Source organism: Cervus canadensis, chromosome 24 (assembly GCF_019320065.1).
Source record: "Cervus canadensis isolate Bull #8, Minnesota chromosome 24, ASM1932006v1, whole genome shotgun sequence".
Taxonomy (NCBI): Eukaryota; Metazoa; Chordata; class Mammalia; order Artiodactyla; family Cervidae; genus Cervus; species Cervus canadensis.
The window spans coordinates 3733875-3755043 of NC_057409.1; the positions used below are offsets into that span (position 1 = coordinate 3733875).

Genomic DNA, 21169 nt, shown 5'->3' on the forward strand with positions numbered 1-21169 from the left:
CGTCCCCCCTGCAGAGTGCTCCCCACTCTCTCTGGCCCCCTCAGGTACTGGCTTCCTGGGAGGGGGATCTGCCCTATTCTTGGGGACAAGCCCGTGCTACCCCTGTTCTCCTAAGGAGAGTTGTGGGTTCCCTGGGGCGGGAGGAGCGAGAGGGGACTGTCCTTGCTTAGTGTCTCCATCCCGGGGAGGTATGTGATGTCCCCTGGGAGTGGACCCTCTGTCCTGCAGCTCAGATCTCAGCCCGCTTGTCCCTCCACCCGCAGAGCCGTCCCATCACCCCTCTGCCTTCGCGACGGAGACGTCCTCGGACTGGGAGCCCCTGGCCGAGTCTGAGGAGCGGGCCAGTCCCAGCAGGCCCGCCACCCCAGGCCCCGTGCTGGGCAAGGCCGTGGTCAAGGGCCTGCGGGACAGCCAGCATTTGCAGTGGGAAGTGAGCTTCGAGCTGGGGCCTCCCGGCCCGGAGAGGAATGGCGCGCAAGAGCCGGACCTGTGGAGCGAGACCTTCCACCACCTGGCAGCGCGCGCCATCATCCGGGATTTCGAGCAGCTGGCGGAGCGAGAGGGTGAGATTGAGCAAGGTGAGCGCCGCGGACCCGCCCCTCTGCGCGGCCCCGCCCCCTGGTCACAGCCCTGCCCCTCACAGCGGCCCCGCCCCTCTGAGAAGCTCCGCCCCTTGACTCTTCCCCGCCCATCATTGCGGCCCCGCCCCTCCGAGAAGCCCCGCCCCTTGCCTCTCCCCCAGGGGCCGCCCTCTTTCCTGGCCCCACCCCTTACTTCTCTGCCACCGCCCAGCGCTCCACCTCCCCTCCCCATCGCTGCCTCCATGTGCCTCCCTTGACCCCCACTGTCCCCCTCCCAACACACACACACACCGACACACACACCCACACACACGCACACACACACGCACACACGGCCGAGGGCTCCACCCCCTGCGTGATCTGCCCTGTGATCTGTTCTCTCCCCCCTCCTTCCCCTCTGCTATGGGTCCCTCAATAACCTTAGATACGCAGATGACACCACCCTTGTGGCAGAAAGCAAAGAACTAAAGAGTCTCTTGATGAAAGTGAAAGGGGACGGGAAAAAGTTGGCTTAAAACTCAACATTCAGAAAACTAAGATCATGGCCCCCGGTCCCATCACTTCATGGCAAATAGATGGGGAAACAGTGGAAACAGTAGCAGACTTTATTTTCTTGAGCTCCAAAATCACTGCAGATGGTGACTGCAGCCATGAAATTAAAAAGACTCTTGCTCCCTAGAAGAAAAGCTATAACCAACCTAGACAGCATATTAAAAAGCAGAGACATTACTTTGCCAACAAAGGTCCATCTAGTCAAAGCTATGGAGAAGGAAACGGCAACCCACTCCAGTATTCATGCCTGGAGAATCCCAGGGATGGAGGAGCTGGTGGGCTGCAGTCTACGGGATCACACAAAGTTGGACACGACTGAAGGGATTTAGCAGCAACAGCAGCAGTCAAAGCTGTGGTTTTTCCAGTAGTCACGTATGGATGTGAGAGTTGGACCATGAAGAAAGCTGAGCACCAAAGAATTGATGCTTTTGAACTGTGGTGTTGGAAAAGATTCTTGAGAGTCCCTTGGACTGCAAGGAGATCCAACCAGTCCATCCTAAAGGAAATCAGTCCTGAATATTCGTTGGAAGGACTGATGCTGAAGCTGAAACTCCAATCCTTTGGCCACCTAATGTGAAGAACTGACTCATTAGAAAAGACCCTGATGCTGGGAAAGATTGAAGGCAGGAGAAGGGGACGTCAGACGATGAGATGGTTGGATGGCATCACCGACGCAATGCACATGAATTTGAGCAAGCTCCAGGAGTTGGTGGTGGACAGGGAGGCCTGGCGTGCTGCAGTCCATTGGCTCGCAAAGAGTCAGACGCGACTGAACAACTGAACTGAACTGAACTAGACTGTAGGACTCTGGAGACACTACCATGAGGACTGCCCTATTCCACCTCCCTAGCTCCTCTGGGACCACACCTCTCCTCCCACAGAACCCTCTAGGCCTAATCAGTCCACACAGTCACCCTTCAAGGCCATTTATTGAGTGCGGATCAGCTAGGGGTCAGGCTGAAAAGCATAGTGACCACTGTCATCCCCGTCCCTACTTATGAGTGCTTGACACAGACTAGCTTGGAGACTGGCTGACATGAATCAAATAGTTACACACACCATTAATTGAATGCATCTCATCCATCTCATCCTCTGTCGTCCCCTTCTCCCGCCTTCAATCTTTCCAAGCATCAGGGTCTTTTCCAGTGAGTCAGTTCTGTGCATCAGATGGCCAAAATATTGGAGCTTCAACTTCAGCATCAGTCCTTCCAATGAATATTCAGGACCAATTTGTCCTAATGTTATTAAGAAGAAACACAGGAATCCAAGCAACTGTATAACAGGGATGATGGGGAGGCTTATTTACTCCAGGAACTGGGGCAAACTTTCAAGAAAGTGATTGCTGAGCTCTTGATGAGGTGCATTTGGAGAACAGATACAGATATACATAGAGAATATTTCTATTATTTGTTATAATATATGCCTTGTTTATATAATAATACTACATGGTTTTTGTTTTATATTATTTGTAGTTTCGTATATGTTATTTTTTTTTTCCCATGAGCACTTTTCCTTATAGTTTACAGGACATTTGTCCATCATTCATGCCAAGAAGACTCCTCACTTGCTCAGTAGGAAGAGTCTGAACTTTGGGGTCAGGCCATCCTGAGTTCTGATCTCAGGTCCATTCCTAACTTGCTGTGTCACCCTGTGCCCCCCACTCCCCCTTTCTGGCTTGTCTCTATGAGGCAGATCTATGTCCCCATGCAGCCAGGGGACCTGTGAAATCCTGCAGAAAGATTCTCAGCACACAGCTGCAAAATGAAAGTAGAAAATACTGCCAACACAGAGATTCGGGGTTTTTTTAATAACACTAAAGTTATTTAAGGAAAGTAACTGTCATTTTATTAGCTATCTTACCTCTTTTACATTAAAATAGCCTTATTTTATGAAATGATGGTGGAGGTTTCAATAATTCTGAGAGTTAATTTTTTTAATGTGCTTAATGGCAAGTTGGTAGCTCCTTAATTGTAAGGCCTGATTGAATTCCGAAGATGGGACCACCGACCTAGCCCTCCTTCCAGCCCTCTGTGGAGGGAGGCCTTTCCGAGTGCGCACAGTGACCTCGGCTTCTCCTCCTGCAGGGACCAGCCGCCGCTACCAGGTGAATGCCGTGCACGCCAGCAAGGCCTGCAACATCATCAGCAAGTACACGGCCTTCGTGCCCGTGGACATAAACAAGAGCCGCTACCTGCCCACCGTGGTGGGGTACCCCAACGCCGGTAAGGCAGAGGCAGGGTCCTCCCAGTGGGCCAGAGGAGGGGGCTGGGCTGCAGAGGAGCCTAGACCGGTGGGAAGGGGTGCAGGGAAAGGCCTAGAAGCGAAAAAGCCCCAGGGAGAGGGTCTGACCGCCAGGGGGTGGGGGGCTCACAAGCCCCCAGCCTACTGCTCTGCAGAGGGCTGCACAACCATCCCACTCCCTTTTTTCCTACTAAATGAATTTGATTTTATTGTCTCTTTTCCATTTGGTATGTATCACTGTAGAAAATGCTAAAATATAGAAAGACGTGGATGGACATCGAGGTGATGGTAAGAAATGAAGTAAGCCAGACAGAGAAAGGCAGATATCATGTGCCATCACTTATATGTAGAATCTACAAAAAAATGATACATATGAACTTATTTTCAAGACAGAAACAGACCCACAGACATAGAAAACAAACTTATGGTTCTCAAGGGGGGAAGTGGGGGATTAACAGATACACATTACTGTATATGAAATAGGTGAACAGTAAGGACCTACTGTATAGCATAGGGAACTATACTCAACATTTCATAATAACCTAAATGCAATGATATACTATGTACAACTGAATCACTTCGCTGTATACCTGAAACTAGGACAACATTGTAAATCAACTACACTTCAGTGGAAAATAAATAAAAATATAGAAAGACATTAACCACATAAAAGTGCCTGGAACTGACAGTCATCCCGAAATGAGTACGAATTACCCCCTTGGTGTGATCATCCTTCCAGACTTCTATGAGTATCTACATGCAGAGAAACCAAAAGATAGATCATTTTGCATGAATTGAATCATACCCATATGTGCTATATCTTACAAACTCCGGGTGTGGGAAATATGTTTCCACTTTTCATTTTAATAGTAACAATTCCAGTGGTAAAGAAGCTGTCGGCTAATGCAGGAGATGCAAGAGACATGGGTTCAATCCCTGGGTCAGGAAGATCCCCTGGAGTAGGAAATGGCAACTGACTCCAGTATTCTTGCCTGGAAAATTCCGTGGACAGAGGAGCCTAGTGGGCGACAGTCCATGGGGTCACAAAGAGTCAGACATGACTGAGCGACTGACGCTATTATTATTAAACCTTCTGTTTGTTCCCCCTTTTGAGTATTGTAAATTATGCTGCCAAGGACATCTTTGTACATGGTCTGGTTATCTCCTCAGGGTTAATTCACATTCAGAACTAAGATTGCATATCAAAGGATTGGCCCTTTAAAAAAAAAAAAAATCTTTTGACCGCTCTGCATGGGCCTGTGGGATCTTAGTTCCCCAACCAGGGATCAAACACCATGCCCCCTACAATGGAAGCATGAATTCTTAACCACTGAACCACCAGGGAAGTCCTGACCCATCTTAAATTATTGTAACATAAGCTATCAAACTAGCCCTGCCTTCAGAGGTTATCCTGTGTTATCCATTCTCACCAACACTGAAAATTGTTTATCTTTCTAAACCTACAATCTGAGAGAGGAAGAAAGTATCTTTGGGGAATTTCTTTAGCTTCTTTGTTGAAAACTTTTCATAGGTTTATAAACTCTGTGTACTTTTTCTTTCCTAAATTTCATTTCCTGTCCTTTGCAGCAGCCTTTTCTTTTTAAAGCAGACCTCTTGACAGAATTGTATTTGGAAATAAAATACACCTTTTCTCATTCCTCTTGCCCCTCTGCCCTGCTTTTTAAAAGTCGATGGCACCAAAATATTCAATATTCCCTCCCTCCCTCACTCCCTCCCTCTCTGCCTCCCTTCCTATGGTTTCAGACTCTGACCAGCCACCAAAGCTGTCACTCACTGGCCTTCTCACCCACTGGGCACTGTCGCCCTGAGTGATGTTCACCCACTCCCACTCATCTCTGACCATTTTTTAGCCTCTATAGCTAAAAAAAACAGCCTGGGAGTTTTAGGGACCAGGCGTGTGTCTTAACCCAAGTCTCACAGCCCCTGAGGTCTGGATCATCACTTCCCAAAGTGTGTTCCAGGAAACTGGAACTCCAGTTTTGTGTCCTGTTAATGGCCACTCAGCACAAAAGATAGGAAATATCAGATTGGGGGAAAACATTTCCCAACCACTGGCTTAAATAAAGCTCAAAAGTTTTCTTTACTGCAGGACTTCTCAGAGCCTTTAGGGTGCGAGCATACATCAAGAGGCCCAGAGACTGGACTAGTGTGAGTGAGTGTGAGTTCCGTTCAGCCCCTCAGTCGTGTCCAACGCTTCCCCGTGGACCGCAGCACACCAGGCCTCCCTGTCCATCACCAACTTCCAGAGCTTGTTCAAACTCATGTCCGTTGAGTCGGTGACGCCACCCAACCATCTCATCCTCTGACGTCCCCTTCTCCTCCTGCCTTTAATCTTTCCCAGTGTCAGGGTCTTTTCTAAGGAATCAGTTGTTCACATCAGGGGCCAAAGTATTGGAGCTTCAGCTTCAGCATCAGTCCTTCCTACGAATATTCAGAACTGATTTCCTTCAGGATGGACTGGTTGGATCGCCTTGCAGTCCAAGGGACTCTCAAGAGTCTTCTCCAGCACCACAGTTCAAAAGCATCAATTCTTTGGCACTCAGCTTTCTTTACAGTCCAATTCTCACATCCATGCATGACCACTGGAAAAACCAAAGCCTTGACTTAGATGGACATTTGTTGGCAAAATAATGTCTCTGCTTTTTAATATGCTGTCTAAGTTGGTCATGGCTTTTCTTCCAAGGAGCAAGTGTCCTTTAATTTCACAGCTGCAGTCCCCATCTGCAGTGATTTTGGAGCCCAAGAAAATTAAGTCTCTCACTGTTCCCATTGTTTCCCCTTTCTATTTGCCATGAAGTGATGGGACTGGATGTTGTATCTTCGTTTTTTGAATGTTGAGTTTTAAGCCAGCTTTTTCACTCCTCTTTCACGGCTTTCACACCTCTTTCAGTTTCATCAAAAGGCTCTTTAGTTCCTCTTCGCTTTCTGCCATAAGTTTGGTGTCATCCGCATATCTGAGGTTATTGATATTTCTCCCCTCAATCTTGATTCCAGTTGTGCTTTATCCAGCCTGGCATTTTGCATGATGTACTCTGCATAGAAGTTAAATAAGCAAGGTGATAATATGCAGCCTTGTTGCAGTCCTTTGCCAATTTGGAACCAGTCCATTGTTCCATGTCCAATACTAACTGTTGCTTTTTGACCTGCATAGAGATTTCTCAGGAGGCAGGTAAAGTGATCTGGTATTCCCATCTCTTTAAGAAAAATCCACAGTTTGTTGTGATCCACACAGTCAAAGGCTTTGACACAGTCAATAAAGCTTCCCTAGTGGCTCTGATGGTAAAGAGTCTGCCTCCAATGTGGGAGACCCAAGTTTGATCCCTGGGTTGGGGAGATCCCCTGGAGAAGGGAATGGCAACCCACTCTGGTACTCTTGCCTGGAAAATCCCATGGAGAGAGGAGCATGGTGGCCCCCAATCCATGGGGTTGCAAAGAGTCATACACAACTGAGCAACTAACAGTATGAAACTTCTTCAAAATTTATTCTTCAGTAGAACTCTTCATTTTTAGGAACAACTTACAAATTCGTGTTCTCCAAGAATGGAGTTCCCCAAAACATCCTGTCTGGTGTTGTAGCTTCATCCCTGATGGTGATGCTCTGGGATGTGCTGGTGATGATCTGGGGAGGGGGAAACTGAGACCTCAGTTTCTGAGATGGCACACTGGGAGGAAGGGAAATGGGGTGCTTCTGAGAAAACCAACCTTTTCTAACCAACACTGCTGCTTTCTGAACATTATCTCAGCAATAGTACTTACCTGGCAAGGTGAGTATTATTATCCCCATTTTCCAGGTAAAGACATTGAGACTCAGAGTGGTCAGCACTCCATCCAGCTAGTAAGAGATGGGGCTGGGATTCAAACCCAGGTCATTCTGGCTCCAAAGCTCATGGTCTTGCCTTCTGCAATGCCTTCCTCCTTTTAGATAATTGACAGGCTGAAGCTAGAACCATTCCTGCCAGCCTTGAACTTGTCAGTCGCTCAGTCATGTCTGACTTTTTGCAACCCCCATGGACCGTAGCCCACCAGGCTCCTCTGTCCATGGGATTTTCCAGGCAAGAATACTGGAAAGGGTTGCCATTTCCTCCTCCAGGGGATCTTCCCAACCCAGGGATCAAGCCCAGGTCTCCTGCATTGCAGGCAGTTTCTTTACCATCTGATCCACCAGGGAAACCCTGGGGACAAGACAAAAGTCTAGCACAGTTGTACCCACCTGACCACCTTCTCCGTGTCCTCCCGAAGGTGCTGCTTTGCGGATGGTCAGCTCTCGGGTCCTGACTCGACAGTGGAAGGGCACTTCTGGTTTCGGGCGCTCCCAGACCATGCTTGGAGAAGACTCAGCTGCAGGGGACAGCAAATATCAGAATCTAAGTAAGAACTGCCTCGGTTTCTGAAGTCTAGGCCTCCGGGTCACTGCACCCTCCTGTCTGAAGCCATGACGGACTCTCTCTGAGTCTCCACTCTGGGCCTTATGGGGCCAGAGCAAGGCCAGACTTCCTAAATACTCTGAGGTCTGAGACGGGCAGAGGGGCTGAGCACGGCCCAGGTGTGCCACCGGGAACCAGAAAACAGACTGGCCTCCCTGCCCACATGTCACACCACACTCCAGCTCTCCCCTTTCAAGGTCCAGCGACCCCAGTGGCTGTCCCTGCTTCCAACCCCTGAGTCCTCCCAGGCCCTGAATGCCAGGAAACCTAAAAGTCAAGGGAAAAGGCAGTTCCATCTGTTCAGGTCCCACCGTCTGCTTACTCTAGGATTCCCGAAAAGCTTCCTTTCAACCATCACCAAATTTCATTGTGCCCGAAGCTTGGGTCCCTGAAGATCCATGATTTGATCATTTGGCGATCTTGCACACATTCCCAGGATAGCCTGTGTCCTGGAGGTCTGTGTGTCTTTTTGTCCCGCTAAAGACAGCCTAACCGCTGCACCCATCCTAACCCCTTTCTCCGTGCCCTCACATGTGCCCTGAGCATCTCCTGCCTTCTTCTGCGCGTGGGAAGGACATCAGAGGTCCTACCTGGCTGCTAGCCCCAACACCCGGACAATAGCCCTGTTGTATGTGAGGGATTAGAAAGTGCTCACAGACATTGAGGGGTTCAAAAAGGAATAGTATGAGAGGGGGTGAAAATCCGAGGGTTTCCTCAGAGATTAAGGAGTTTCGCCAAGTCCTTGGTCCCTCAGAGCCTCCAAGGGGAGCCTGCTCTACCCCCAAGTCACACTGGGCTCCCCGTCTAGAAGAAACTTCTGGTCTACCCTTCCCATCCTCTGTAGCTCAGCTCTTGGTGGCCCATGACTTCCATCAAAATCACAAATCCCTCCTTTTCTTATTGTCTTCTAATTCATACCCGGTGTGCATGATTTCCAAACTCTTATTAGTCTACCCCATGCCCTTCCCTCCCTTTCCCTCCTCAAGGAAGGAATGCCTAACACTCACCAAGGGTTTTCTAGGTGCTCAGCACTACTTTAATTATCCGTGACTCTTCACACCCATCTGAGAGAGTTTCTTTCATTTTCCACATTAAGAGACGAGGAAACTGAGGCTCAGAGTGGTTAAGTGACTTACACAAGGCACACAGCAGAGGCACAATAGAGCCAAGATGTGAACAAGCCCTGTCTGGCTCCAGAGTCCGTGAGATTAATTAACCACCATGTTCTTTGCCTGCTGGTTGCTTCCGTCATTCAGCCACTGGTTCACTCTTTTTTTGTGCTCACCTTACCCCACCGCCCACAGCCACCCAGCAGTAAACAGAGCTTCTTGCCCTCAAAGAGCTGCTAATAGTCTCAGAGGGGAGACAGAGGCTCGGCAGAACACATCTGTGCGTGAAGTCTTTCCCGTAACTTGGATCATTCCTGAATAGTACATTGCCATCACTCTCCAGCTGTTAAATAATAATCATAAGAATAATCTCCCCAGTACACATTTTGAATAAACAATATGTGCGATCAGTATCCCATTTTACAGATGGGGAAACTGAGGCTCAGAGCCCTCTGACAAGTCAATCCCATGTTTGGTGCCTCCTGAAGAGCTGACATGAACCTACCTCCCCCGCCCCCACCACCTCCAGCCACCACGCTCAGGCCTCTAACCTGCTCCCACTAACCTGCTGAGTCCATAGCTCGGGGTTTTATGGATTACGTACCACAGGCCAGGCACTGAGCACTATCTGTATATTATCTCATCTAATCCTTACAACAACACCAAGCCATACTATTAGCCCCAGTTTGCAATTGAAGCTCATAAAGGAAGTAACTTTCCCTGGGGTCACACAGCTACCCTATTGGGAGGGTTGGGATGGGAACCCAGGTGTGTCCAACTCTTGTGGTGCAGCCATGGCGGTATCTCTGGGAGGTGAAGACCCATCCAAGCAGGATGGGAACCCGGACATTGCTCTCCCAGTCCCCCCGCCAGGTACCGTGAATTCCGACCAGCATCCTCCTCGGGGGTCTGGGAGGTGTGAGGGGGAGGGCCAGGTAGCTCAGGCCTCACTGGCTTCTCTGTTGTAGACCTGGAGGAAAGCGCCCCGGCGCCCTTTGGTGAGAACATAGCCCGCGAGAAGTACGCTCCTCCTGAAGGTAAGCGTGCCGTCTGCCGGAGCTCCCTTTTTTATTTTGATATTTATTTACCTACTTGGCTGTGCCAGGTCTTAGTTGCAGCACCTAGGATCTAGTTCCCTGACTAAGGATGGAACCCGGGGGCCCCTTGCCTGGGGAGTGCAGAGTATTAGCCACTGGACCACACCAGGGTAGTCCCTGCCAGCTCTCCCTTGAGTTAAAATAGTAACTGATCTTTGGGCCGAGAGAGTGTCTTAACCCAACAAAGTCCTTGGTGGTTCTTTTAGTCTCCAAACAGCTCCATGCATGATCCATAGTATTAAAGCTTTAGAGGAAGGAAACGGAGACTCCGAGGAGGTGGAATGACTTGCCCAAGGTCACACAGCAAGTTGGTGACAGAGTTAGGCCAGGAATCAGGCCTCCCAATTCCCAGCTGAAGGACCAGTCTCCCACATCACTCTGCCGAGAATCTTCTAGCAGTGTGCCCATAGAAGAAAGTCAGTGTCCCTGCTTGGCGCTGAGGCGGGGGTTGACCTGCAGCTGTCACTGTCCCCACAGGTAAACTTCCAGAAAATGCAAGCGCCGCCAGCCAAGGGGACTTGGAGGGCTGCTTCTTTACCCAGGAACCCACATCTTTCACCCCTCCCCACGCCCACTGGGTCAGAAACAGCCCTGCAGCGTCATCCTTAGCTGGGATCCCTAGGCGTATAGGCAAGCCCCCGCCCCTCTCTGGGACTCTGTTTCCCCAGCGGTTTCCCCAGCGGGGCGGTGAGCAGTGGGACAAGGTCATCTCTCAGGTCCTAATCTTCGTTCTGTGGCTCTCCAGGTCCCCTGCGAGGTTTGACCACCAACACCCTTTCTTCCTTGAAGGCCTCAGACACTCTCTTTGGATCCAGGTACGTGGGGATTTCCACTGGGGGATCCCTCTACCGCCACCCATTTTCAGGGGACTGTCCCTGGTTTGGGGGGCCAGAGCCCAGCCTGACGGCCGCACAAACATAAACACTTTGAAGGGTGGCAGGAAGGACCCTTGCCCAGAGACAGCACCATCTTCAGGTGTCAACACTGCTGAAGCCTCCCCCGGCCCCAGGTTCCCTTCCCACACCTCCACGGTCTCTTTACAAATGCAGGTCCCCCCGGGAGGGCTGGCCACCGGGCTGACCAAGAACATGCTGTCAAAAGAGGGTCCTGGGATGGGATGGAGGGTCAAGAGAGAGGTGTGTGTGTACTCAGCCGTGTCTGACTCTCTGCAGCCCCATGGACTGTAGCCCGCCAGGCTCCCCTGTCCATGGGATTCTCCAGGCAGGAACACTGGAGTGGTTTGCCATTTCCTCCAGTGAGGGGTCTTCCCCACCCAGGATCGAACCCGCGTCTCTTATGACCCCGCATTGGCAGGCGGGTTCTCCACCACTTGTGCTACCTGGGAAGCCCTCGGGTGGGAGGGGACAGATGGATGCCTGTGGCTGATTCATGTTGACGTGTGGCAGAAACCAGCATGGCATTGTAGAGCAATTATCCTCCAATTAAAAACATTTCTTTTTTAAATAAAGAGGGTCCTAAAAAGAGTACTACCTCGACCCTCACTCGAGCAGTAGCCTCAGGGAGACACACTTCCTGGGCCTCAGTTTCCCCCGCTGTCAAAGGAGGAGATCATCGGTCAGGCCCCTTCTGGCCGGGACTTTCAGAGGCTGTCGCGGGGCCTCTGGGAGGGGTGGGGGGACCAGGGACACCCCTGGGACGGCGGTGGTCACTCCTCATTTCTTCCCATACAGGTTGAGTCTCAACAAGTCTAGGCTGTTGACACGAGCAGCCAAGGGCTTCCTGGGCAAACCACTGACCAAGACTCCAGACTCAGCCCCAGGGAACCAGAGCTCTGACTACATCCCGCTGGTGAGTGCCCTAGACCCCAGACCTCAGCCCCACACGCAGCGGAGGGGCTACCCACCCCTCCGTCTCCACAAAGGGAAGACCTAGACCTCCCTGCCCACACAGCAGCGGAGCGGAGGAGTGTGCCCGGGCCTCCCCCGGGGGTGGAGGAGGGCTGCTAAAACCCAGTGTCACCACCACAGCCGTTCTTTGCAATCTGCTGTCTTGGCTTCAAAAATTCCCGGGGATTTTTCGTCCTACTCCACCACCCATGTGTGTCTGTTTTTCAATACGTTAAAAAAAAAAAAAAAAAAAAGGCTTGAAATGAGTCACCAGCGAGTAAAAAGAACACCCCAGGGACGTACACCGTGTTTAGCAAGTGGCTCTGCAGACACGCCAGCCTGCAGGGCAGGGTGAGGAGCCCCGGCCAGGAGTGAGTACCTCTGAACTGAGGAGCGAGGGAGCCTGGTCTTGCCACATCTGGGGCTCAGCAAAGTTGGGGAAAGAAGGTGCTGGAAAGATGGAGATGGTGGGAGCTTCCCTGCCCTGTCCCAGCCCCTGCACACCCAAGTGCTTATGGTCACTTGGAGTCTGCAAACATCCCGGACAATAGAGCAGGAGGCGTGCAGTCACAACGATGTGTTGAGTCAGGCACCGTGCTAGACCCTGGGAGATAACCTTGAAGCAGGTGAGGGCCGTCTCTGAGCTCCAGTCGCTCAGAGTCTAGTGGGGACATCTCAAAGGAACCAGGCAGCTCTGACCGCTGGGTGCCATGACGGGAGACACGGGGTCTGGGGGGAGAATGAGGGAAGGAGGAGACACCGACTCCAGGCTTGAGGATGGGGAGACATGAGGCGTGGCTTCTGGAAGGATACCACGGTTAAGCACTGCTTCTGAAGGGCAAGGAGTTGTGGCTGGCAGTTTACAGAGGAGAGAGGGTGTCTGGGGGCCGGGGAATGGTGGGGACGGGAAAGAGTCCAGCACAAACAGAGCTCTGGGGATTATAGCTTGGATTTATCCCGGAAGAAAACTGAAACTACCGCGTGGATGGCCTCCAAAGAGTGATGTGCCTGTGCCTTACAGAGACCCCTCAGGACGCGGAAAGGATGGGGTGGGGGTGGGCGGACAGGGAAGGTAAGGAGAGTCAGGGACAGCATGAAGTGGCAGACGGCGGGCTGCAGAGCCGTCTAGAGAGTGGGCTCACTGGGACTCGGAAACCAATGGAGGCGGAGGGAGGAAGCTGGTGGTGAGCTGCCTGGACCACAGTGGATGGTCCCAGGGGCTGAGGCGGGTCCAGCTGCCCAGGACAAGAGGCAGGTTTGGAGTGAAGACGTTGAGCTGGACTTGGGACAGCCATCAGTGTGAGCACCAGCGGGATAAGATGCGGCGATGCCCAGCTGGTCTGGGGGTCCCGCAAATCCCATGGGTGGGGAGGGCGAGCTGGCTGGGGGAGGGGAAGAGGTGCGCTCCATGCGCCCAGGCTCGGCCGTGGCCTGGGGCTCCGGGGGCTGAACAGCGTGAGGCCCACTGAGGGGCTTCCCCCTACACACACACAGGTGTCTCTGCAGCGGGCCTCCGGGGCCTTCCTGCTCAACCAAGCCTTCTGCGAGGCCGTCCGCGTCCCCATGGAAAAGCTCAAGTGGACCTCGCCCTTCACCTGCCACCGGGTGTCGCTCACCGCCCGCCAGCCCCCGAGCCCCCAGCCGTGCGCCAGCCCCGCGCCCCCGCACCCCTCCCACGACGGCCTCTCCCAGGAGCCCCTGGCCGAGGGCAGGCCGGGCCAGGAGCCCAGGGCGGTGGCGGAGCACGTGGGGAAGCTGTGGGCCACCGTGGTGGCGCTGGCATGGCTGGAGCACAGCTCCGCCTCCTACTTCGTCGAGTGGGAGCTGGTGGCCGCCAAGGCCAGCTCGTGGCTGGAACAGCAGGAGGTGCCCGAGGGCCGCACGCAGGACACGCTCAAGGCTGCCGCCCGCCAGCTCTTCGTGCTCCTGAGGCACTGGGACGAGAACCTGGAGTTCAATATGCTCTGCTATAACCCGAATTACGTGTAGGGGGGCGCTGGGGAGGCTGGGGTGGCGTGGGAGAGGGAGGGGAGCCCCGTGGGCCTGGTAAGCGGCACTCCTGAGAACTACAGCCAATATACTGTTGCTAGAAGGAGTCCCAGACTGGCGATCGGGAGGCCTGGATTCAACGCCAGCTTTGCTACCACCCACCTGTGTGACTTTAGACCAGCCCCGCCTCCTTTCTGGGCCTCAGCGTCCCCACCCGTAAAGAAGTGGGCGAGGGGAGGGAGTTGGACTAGGTCTCAAGAATGTCCAGATTCCTTTCTGCCTGGACTTCCGGGGAGCCACGGAATTGACTGTCGCTGGGGGTTGGGGAAAGACTACATACAGTTTAAATCTCAGTTCTCTCTGGAGGAGGAGCACCCCCGACCCCCGACCCAGGTAAAGGATGGATAAACAGACCCAAAACCTGAAAGTAACCAGACCTGCAAGCTTGCATCTAGGCAGGGGGAGACCACCTCCGCCAGCTGCATTCTGGGACAGGCCCTTGACTCCACGGTGACAGTCCAGGACCCTAAATCCCACCAACAAACTGCCTGGAGAACCATCCTCCCCAGGACTTTACGACAGTCACCCGGGGAACTTTTATTTTGGCTTGGAAGCCCTTCCTATATTTTAGTGTTGGTCTGCAGATTGTGAATTCCTATTTAAAAAGAGGACAAGGGAAGATTCCCTGCAAGCTGAGGTTTAGCATAAAGCCACATTCTGTGCAAAACCAGTCCCAAAAGAAGAGCCATGGTCACAGAAGTCAGTGGAGAAGTCAGAGAACTCCTTAAGTAATCGATATACACTTTCCGGAAAGACGTAATGCAAGCTCTATCCACTTGTCCTGAGGGGCTAGAGAGGCACCCGGTGTCAGCTGCATTCTGGGATAGTGGAGGCCTTCTCTTGCCATAGCACGCGGTGAGGGAGAGAGGGGCCTTCTTTGCAACAGAGCCCCATGCTTGGCTGCAGTGCGTTTGGGGATGCTGGCTTCAGCTGGGGGGCCGCGATTTAGTCAGTGAAGTGAAAGACTCTTGAAGCTTCCAAGCAGAGAGCCCCTGGGAACTTCCCTCTCTCAGGCCCGCCGTGGGGACAGGTGTGTCCCAGCCTGGGATTCCCCCATGGCCCGTGCCCAGTCACCTCTGCCTGCAGACTCCCTTGGGGGTGGGTCTGGACCTCACCCGGGAAGCCCACCAGCTTGAGACCCCAGGCTGAGTCCACACCCTTGCCCACCCCACTCTCCAAGGCCTTAATCTCTTCTCACCAAGTGGTCCCTTCTGGCCCAGGACCCTGGCGCGCAGCCTCCCCTTGCCAGATGTCCCCCTTCATCTGGATGACCCCACGGATCAGACCCCTTCACGAAGCCCCACAAAGACCCAGTGCCCGGTCTCAAGGGGGGAGAGAGACAGCGGGGTCAGCAGGACACCCATCGCACCTGGAGAAAAGGCAGCCCACTCAGGTGGTGGTGCCCCGCCCTGCCCGCCCCCATCCCGTTGCAGAGCCCTGCCCTGTCCTCCTGCTGGGCTTCAAGGTCTTCCAGGCCGGCTCTCACCTCACCCGCCCTTCGAGGCTCTCACCTAGAAACTGGTGACACACTCCCCAGGGCGGGGACGGGGCTGGAGATTTCACATCAGGTCCCATCTGCTGCTTGGCTGGCTGTTGTGCTTCAGACCTGCCCGCTGGGGAAGAACCCAGCCAGGCAGTCACCCACCCGAAGAGGGATGGAGGGCTGGGAGCTAGCTCCGGACCTCGTCACCAATGCAGCCAGCAGCCCCAGCTTCAGGGGAAGGAGGACGGGCGTGCCATCCCCCGTGAATGGAACTACTGTCAGACTGAGAGCTGAAATGCCTGGCACTAGTTTGGGCAAGTGGCTTCCCCTCTAGGGGTGCCCTGGAGCCAGGAAGCAGGGGCTTTCTCCTGCTCTGACAGTCCCAGATTCTCCACCTCTGAGATGGTGACCTTGACGTGCTTGTCTGTGTGACCTTGAACAAGTCCCGTGTGCTTTCTGGGCCTCTTTCCCCCTCCACCATAACCAGCTTGGGACGGGGCTGTCCAGCTTCCTGTTAGCCTGCTTCTGGGTCTCTAAGCTCAGTGCGGACAAAGACCTGGGCTCAGGTGGTCCAGTACCTGCCCAGTGTAAAACCAGTGCTGTGAGACCCCTGGAAGGAGGAACTGAGAAGCCCAGCAGGGAGCCACCGCAGACCCTGCCCCAGGAGCAGCTGCTGGAGCCCTGGACAGCTTTGATGCACAAGCAAGTTGCTGACCTCTGCACTTACCACTTCCCCTACCCAGCACCCAAAGATGCAGAAGAACAAATCCTCCTTGACTTCAGATAACCCAAGGGCTTTGGGGGACATCTGGATAAGAGACTTTGTTTAAAGAACTCCAGTGGTATTGACATGACACGGGTCTCAGAAATCTGCCTCCAGGATTGCCAAGCAAAGGACCAAAGGGACTAGTTCTAAGGAAGAGGGAAGAACCTTAGGTAAATAGTACAAAAGGTCTTGTGTAGATGAACCATTGCCCCTGTAATCAGGATTGATGTGGATTAATCTGGATTCTTTGTTAACCTGGCCCTTGCTTTCTAGGTCATGCAGAAGGTCATTTATGTCCTGCCTGGCTCAAGAATCAGGAGGATACAAATGCTTAATGGTACAGCTCAAAAGAACGCGGAGCTGAAAGCTGGGGGATTTAAGTGTCGTTCTAAGCTCCACCACTAGTGTGCCGTGTGACTTCTGGCAAGTTGCCCACTTCCTCTGGGCCCCATTTCACCCTTTGGAGGAGGAGGAGGTGGCACTAGCTCAGCATTTCCAGCGCTATTTCTTGGTGGATAGGCGAATTAGCAATTCATGAGAAACTGTCCAGCAGGCAAATATGTTAGCGAAGTACTAAGAAAACAGATTTCTTCAAGTCAGGGCAACTCAGTCCCATAAATGTATAAGTATGCATTGTCAGTCTCCAGGAGGTGATTCGGGTCTCTCTCCCCAGGTTATTTAGTTGGGAACATGCTGCTAGATCTCCCTTCAGGTTCTTCAGGCACTGACATTCAAAAAGTCTTTCAGTTCAGTTCAGTCGCTCAGTCGTGTCCAACTCTTTGTGACCCCATGGACTGCAGCACGCCAGGCCTCCCTGTGCATCACCAACTCCCAGAGTTTACTCAAACTCATGTCCCTTGAGTCAGTGATGCCATCCAACCATCTCATCCTCTGTCGTCCCCTTCTCCTGCTTTCTATCTTTCCCAGCATCAGGGTCTTTTCAAATGAGTCAGTTCTTCACATCAGGTGGCCAAAGTATTGAACCTTCAGCATCAGTCCTTCCAATGAATATTCAGGACTGATTTCCTTTAGGATGGACTGGTTGGATCTCCTTGCAGTCCAAGGGACTCTCAAGAGTCCCCTCCAACACAACAGTTCAAAAGCATCAATTTTTTCACATCCATACATGACTACTGGAAAAACCATAGCTTTGACTTGATGGACCTTTGTTGGCAAAGTAATGTCTCTGCTTTTTAATATGCTGTCTAGGTTGGTCATAACTTTTCTTCCAAGGAGCAAGCATCTTTTAATTTCATGGCTGCAGTCACCATAAAAAGCCTTTATTGAAAGCCTACTGTTTGCCAGACGCAATGGGGCAGTGCGGTGCTCCTGTTCTTTTTGGAGGTTGGAGAGAAGCATTTGAAAGATGTCTCCTCTGTGAATGGTCTCCTCACTTCCTGGCAATCCAGGTGGGTGTGTCTTGACAGGCCACGCCCCTCCCTGTGGTCCTGCCACCTGCGGGTGTGGCCTCAGGCCCCATTGGCCCTGAAGATGGCCCTAGCTTGCTTTCTCATTAGTGTGTGGGGGGGTAAAGCTGACTGTAACAGCTGGGGGCCTCCTTGTCCGGTGAAGTAGGAGTCGTCCCTGCTTCAAGGGTCCAACCTGCTGCTACACACAGAGGCAGAGCCCTCTCTCTGAGACCCCCTCACCCGAGGAGACCAACTCCAGATCCCAGGAAAACTGGGCCCCTCACATAGGCAGACTTAAACTGGACTTGGAAATAAATAGCATCAGTTTCCAGCTAGTACTTATGGTTTCCCAGCCTGTCCCTTGCCTGTGGACCAAACCAGTGTCACTGACTGTCCTCCACTTCTGTGACTGATGATAAGAGTGGTTGATTCCCAAACTAGCTGCTGGGTTTTCTTCTGCTTCTCAGATGTTTGAGAAAGCCAGGTTCCTCCTCTCCTCTTCCTGCTTCCAGAAAGGCCTCTGGAAGTTTCCTCTAAATCCTGACTTGCCCTGGGTTTTGTTCCTACCCTTATTTGGAGGGGTCTCTTGAGATCTGAGTGCAGCCTACCCCAGGGGACCAGCCACTCAGCTCACCTGCCTAGCTGGAACCTGTGTGACACTCCCGGCAGCTTCCACTGGTGGGGTCCAAATACTGCCTCAAGCTATTTGCATATTGGAATGTAGGCGGTCCCCAGACACAAATGCATTCTGCATCCTTCCGGTGCCCTGGGGAGGGAAAGGGAAGGGAGTTGCTACTCCTGGAAGTAGGTTTTGTGTTCACTGCCATGGCATTTGGAAGATCTTTTTTTACCCCCCCCCCCCCCGCCCCAATCTAGCAGGGACTAGAGGAAACAACAAAAATGGGCGCATGGCTCAGCTGTGGCACACTCTGCGGAGCCAGGGTAAAAATAACCAGGGCAGGGCGGGTGCGGCACTTTGCAGCTGGATAGTCTGATCCACAGAGATCCGTCCCAAGGTCAGGAACTCGGCAGCATCTCCCAGCCGGGCCTCCAGCCCCCACGATGGCGCTCCCTGACCCACGTGCTCACCCAGCCCCCAGCCTCTCCACAGCACTGCCTTCCAGGTGACCTGACAAGGTGGGATTTCTCCTGTTCATGCTGCAAATCTCCTTGGCTAGGAGCCAGCTGTCTTGAGCCTACAGCCGCTTCCCAAGGCAACGCGCCTAGCCCCGCTGTGGCTGAATGCGGGTGCACCTGCAGTGTAGTCTCAGTAATCGCCCAGGTGGCTTTAGCTCAAGTGGCATGGCCGGTGCTTGCCCCCCCCACCCCAGAGCCTCAAGTGCCTACAACGTGCTCCCCCCACCCCCTTGCCTGCTCACCTGTAATATTTCCCACACTTCTCGTCCTTGGACCACGTCTCACCTTTCTGCCCGGTAGCCAGTTACGTAGACATTGTGGAATCCTGGACGCCAGTGTCCAATGTCCACCAATAGTCAGTACATCCCATCCTGGAGCTGTATGTGTCTGCCTGTTCTCAACAGAATGGCTTCTTTGTATATTACATGGTGGCTACTGTTCTCTTAAAGGCTTTTAGCTTATAAAAACTGTTGACAATGTGACAAAAATTATACTCGAGTCTGCTCTTTTGTTCTCGAAGCTCACGCTTGGCTTTCAAACTAGGTTCCAGTGATCTTTTTGCCTCACTTAGTACAGTTACATCTCTCTTGATGTGGGTTCTCTCTTGGGTGACCAACTGTCCCCCAGAGTTGCCTGGAACTTAGGAGTTGTGGGGGGTGGGGGTGCTCCCAAGATGTGGGGCTTTGAGTTTCAAAACTGGGACAATCCCAGGAAAATCAGGACAAGTTGGTCACAGCAGTTCCCCCAGATGCAGAGCGTGAGATGAGGATTCAATGCAAATACTGTATTCACGTGCTGCCAGGAAACACCCTAGGCAAGTGAGGAATTAAAATAACAGCCCAGAGGACACCCATAGAGGGATTGTTACTAACCAGGTTATGACTCTGGGTGTGGACCCTCTTTTGTTCTCAGAGCTCATGCTTGGCTTTCAAACTATGTTCAGCGATCTTTCTGCCTCACTTAGTACGGTTACATCTGTCTTGATCTGGGTTCTCTCTTGCGTGACCAACTGTCCCCCAGGTTGCCTGGAGCTTGGGGTTGGGGGTGTCCTCCCAGGATCCGGGACTTTGAGTTTCAAACTCTCTAGGAAGGAGAGTGGATGCCCATCTCAGAGCTCACAGGGAAGGAATGGGGGGCGGTGCACCAGCTCCACTCGGCCACTGCTTGAGGGTCCCTCCCAGGGGCCTTCACTCCTCGGCATCCGTGGCCAGCCATGGGTGCACCAGCCGAGCGGACTTCTGCAGCTGGAGAGAGCCGCCTGGCAAAGGACAGCTGCCGGTGGGTGTCCAGCCCCGGTGCGCCGAGCTGAACGGAGCTGAGAGGGTGCCGACCCCGAGAGGCGCTGACTGCACCTGCTGCAGCATCTCTGCAGAGCAGCTTTCATTTCTGCTTCTTCTCAGCAGCCACTGTGATCCCACAAAATATGTTTCTTTGAGGGCCACCGTGTTGTCTGGGAATCCACCCACACTGACCCCCCGAATCAAGACATTAAGGCTCCTTTGGAAGTCCTCTACCAGCTGGTCTCATTTCTTCAAAATCAGTCATCACTGTGCAGAGTCCAGGGAGAACACTTGATTAAAACAGGAACTCCCGATGGGCCAGAAGCATCATGCCAACAGCCCCTCATGAAAACAACTCCAGGAGCCAAGAGGCTGAACTTAAACGGTCAAACGAAACACTGTTCGCGGGCAGCCCCCATGGGTGATTTCTCAGCCCGGTTAATGGCTTTCACTAAGGTAGACCCGCCCTTTTCTCTGCTCCCCACCACAGCTCCAAGCTGCTGGAGGACACGGAGTCTTTTCAGACCTCACTGACTTAACATGAGCCAGGCACCACCTCCGCCTTTGGAGGAAACTTGCAGCTGGCTGCTTTGTCCTCTTCATCGTGCAAAAGCCAGGAGTGTGTATGTGTGTGTGTGTGTGTGTGTGTGTGTGTGTGTGTGTGTGAACACGCGCATCCCGCTGGGATGGCCATCAGAGTCTCCTGGTCCCTCACACAGGGAAAAACATGCGCAGGGAAGCAGGGACTCAGGGTCTCCCCAGGAGCTCTGCAGGAGTTCAGAATGAAGTGAACCCCGTGGTCTCTGAGCCGCTAAAGTCCTCTGTCCCACTCCAAGGCTCTGAGCTCCCTTATGCTGTGTGCTAAGTCGCTCAGTGGTGTCCGACTCTGCGCCCCCATGGACTGTAGCCCGCCAGCCTCCTCTGTCCATAAGATTCTCCAGGCAAGAATACTGGAGTGGGTTGCCATGCCCTCCTCCAGGGGATCTTCCCCACCCCAGCATCGAATCCACATCTCTGATGTCTCCTGCATTGGCAGGAGGTTTCTTTAATACTAGCGCCACCTGGGAAACCCTCAAGAGGCCACCTGAGCTCCTCTGGACTCCATTCTCCTGAAATGGAGAGAAAACACTGAATCCCAGCCCGGCTCTGCCAATCTCTCTTGTTCTTCCATCC

General features: G+C 52.8%; 1 protein-coding gene across 1 annotated transcript in view; it reads left to right on the top strand.

The window, feature by feature from the left end:
- The window catches only part of VWA5B1 (von Willebrand factor A domain containing 5B1), a 68313-nt gene extending 51292 nt beyond the window's left edge, over positions 1–17021 (top strand). The window contains exons 16-22 of the mRNA XM_043445866.1: positions 264–578; positions 3218–3355; positions 7635–7763; positions 9897–9965; positions 10771–10840; positions 11717–11834; positions 13367–17021. Of these exons, the coding sequence (XP_043301801.1) occupies positions 264–578; positions 3218–3355; positions 7635–7763; positions 9897–9965; positions 10771–10840; positions 11717–11834; positions 13367–13861 (1334 nt within the window). The 3' untranslated portion in view covers positions 13862–17021. The remainder of the gene's footprint in view (positions 1–263; positions 579–3217; positions 3356–7634; positions 7764–9896; positions 9966–10770; positions 10841–11716; positions 11835–13366) is intronic.
- The last annotated feature ends 4148 nt before the right edge of the window (positions 17022–21169 follow it).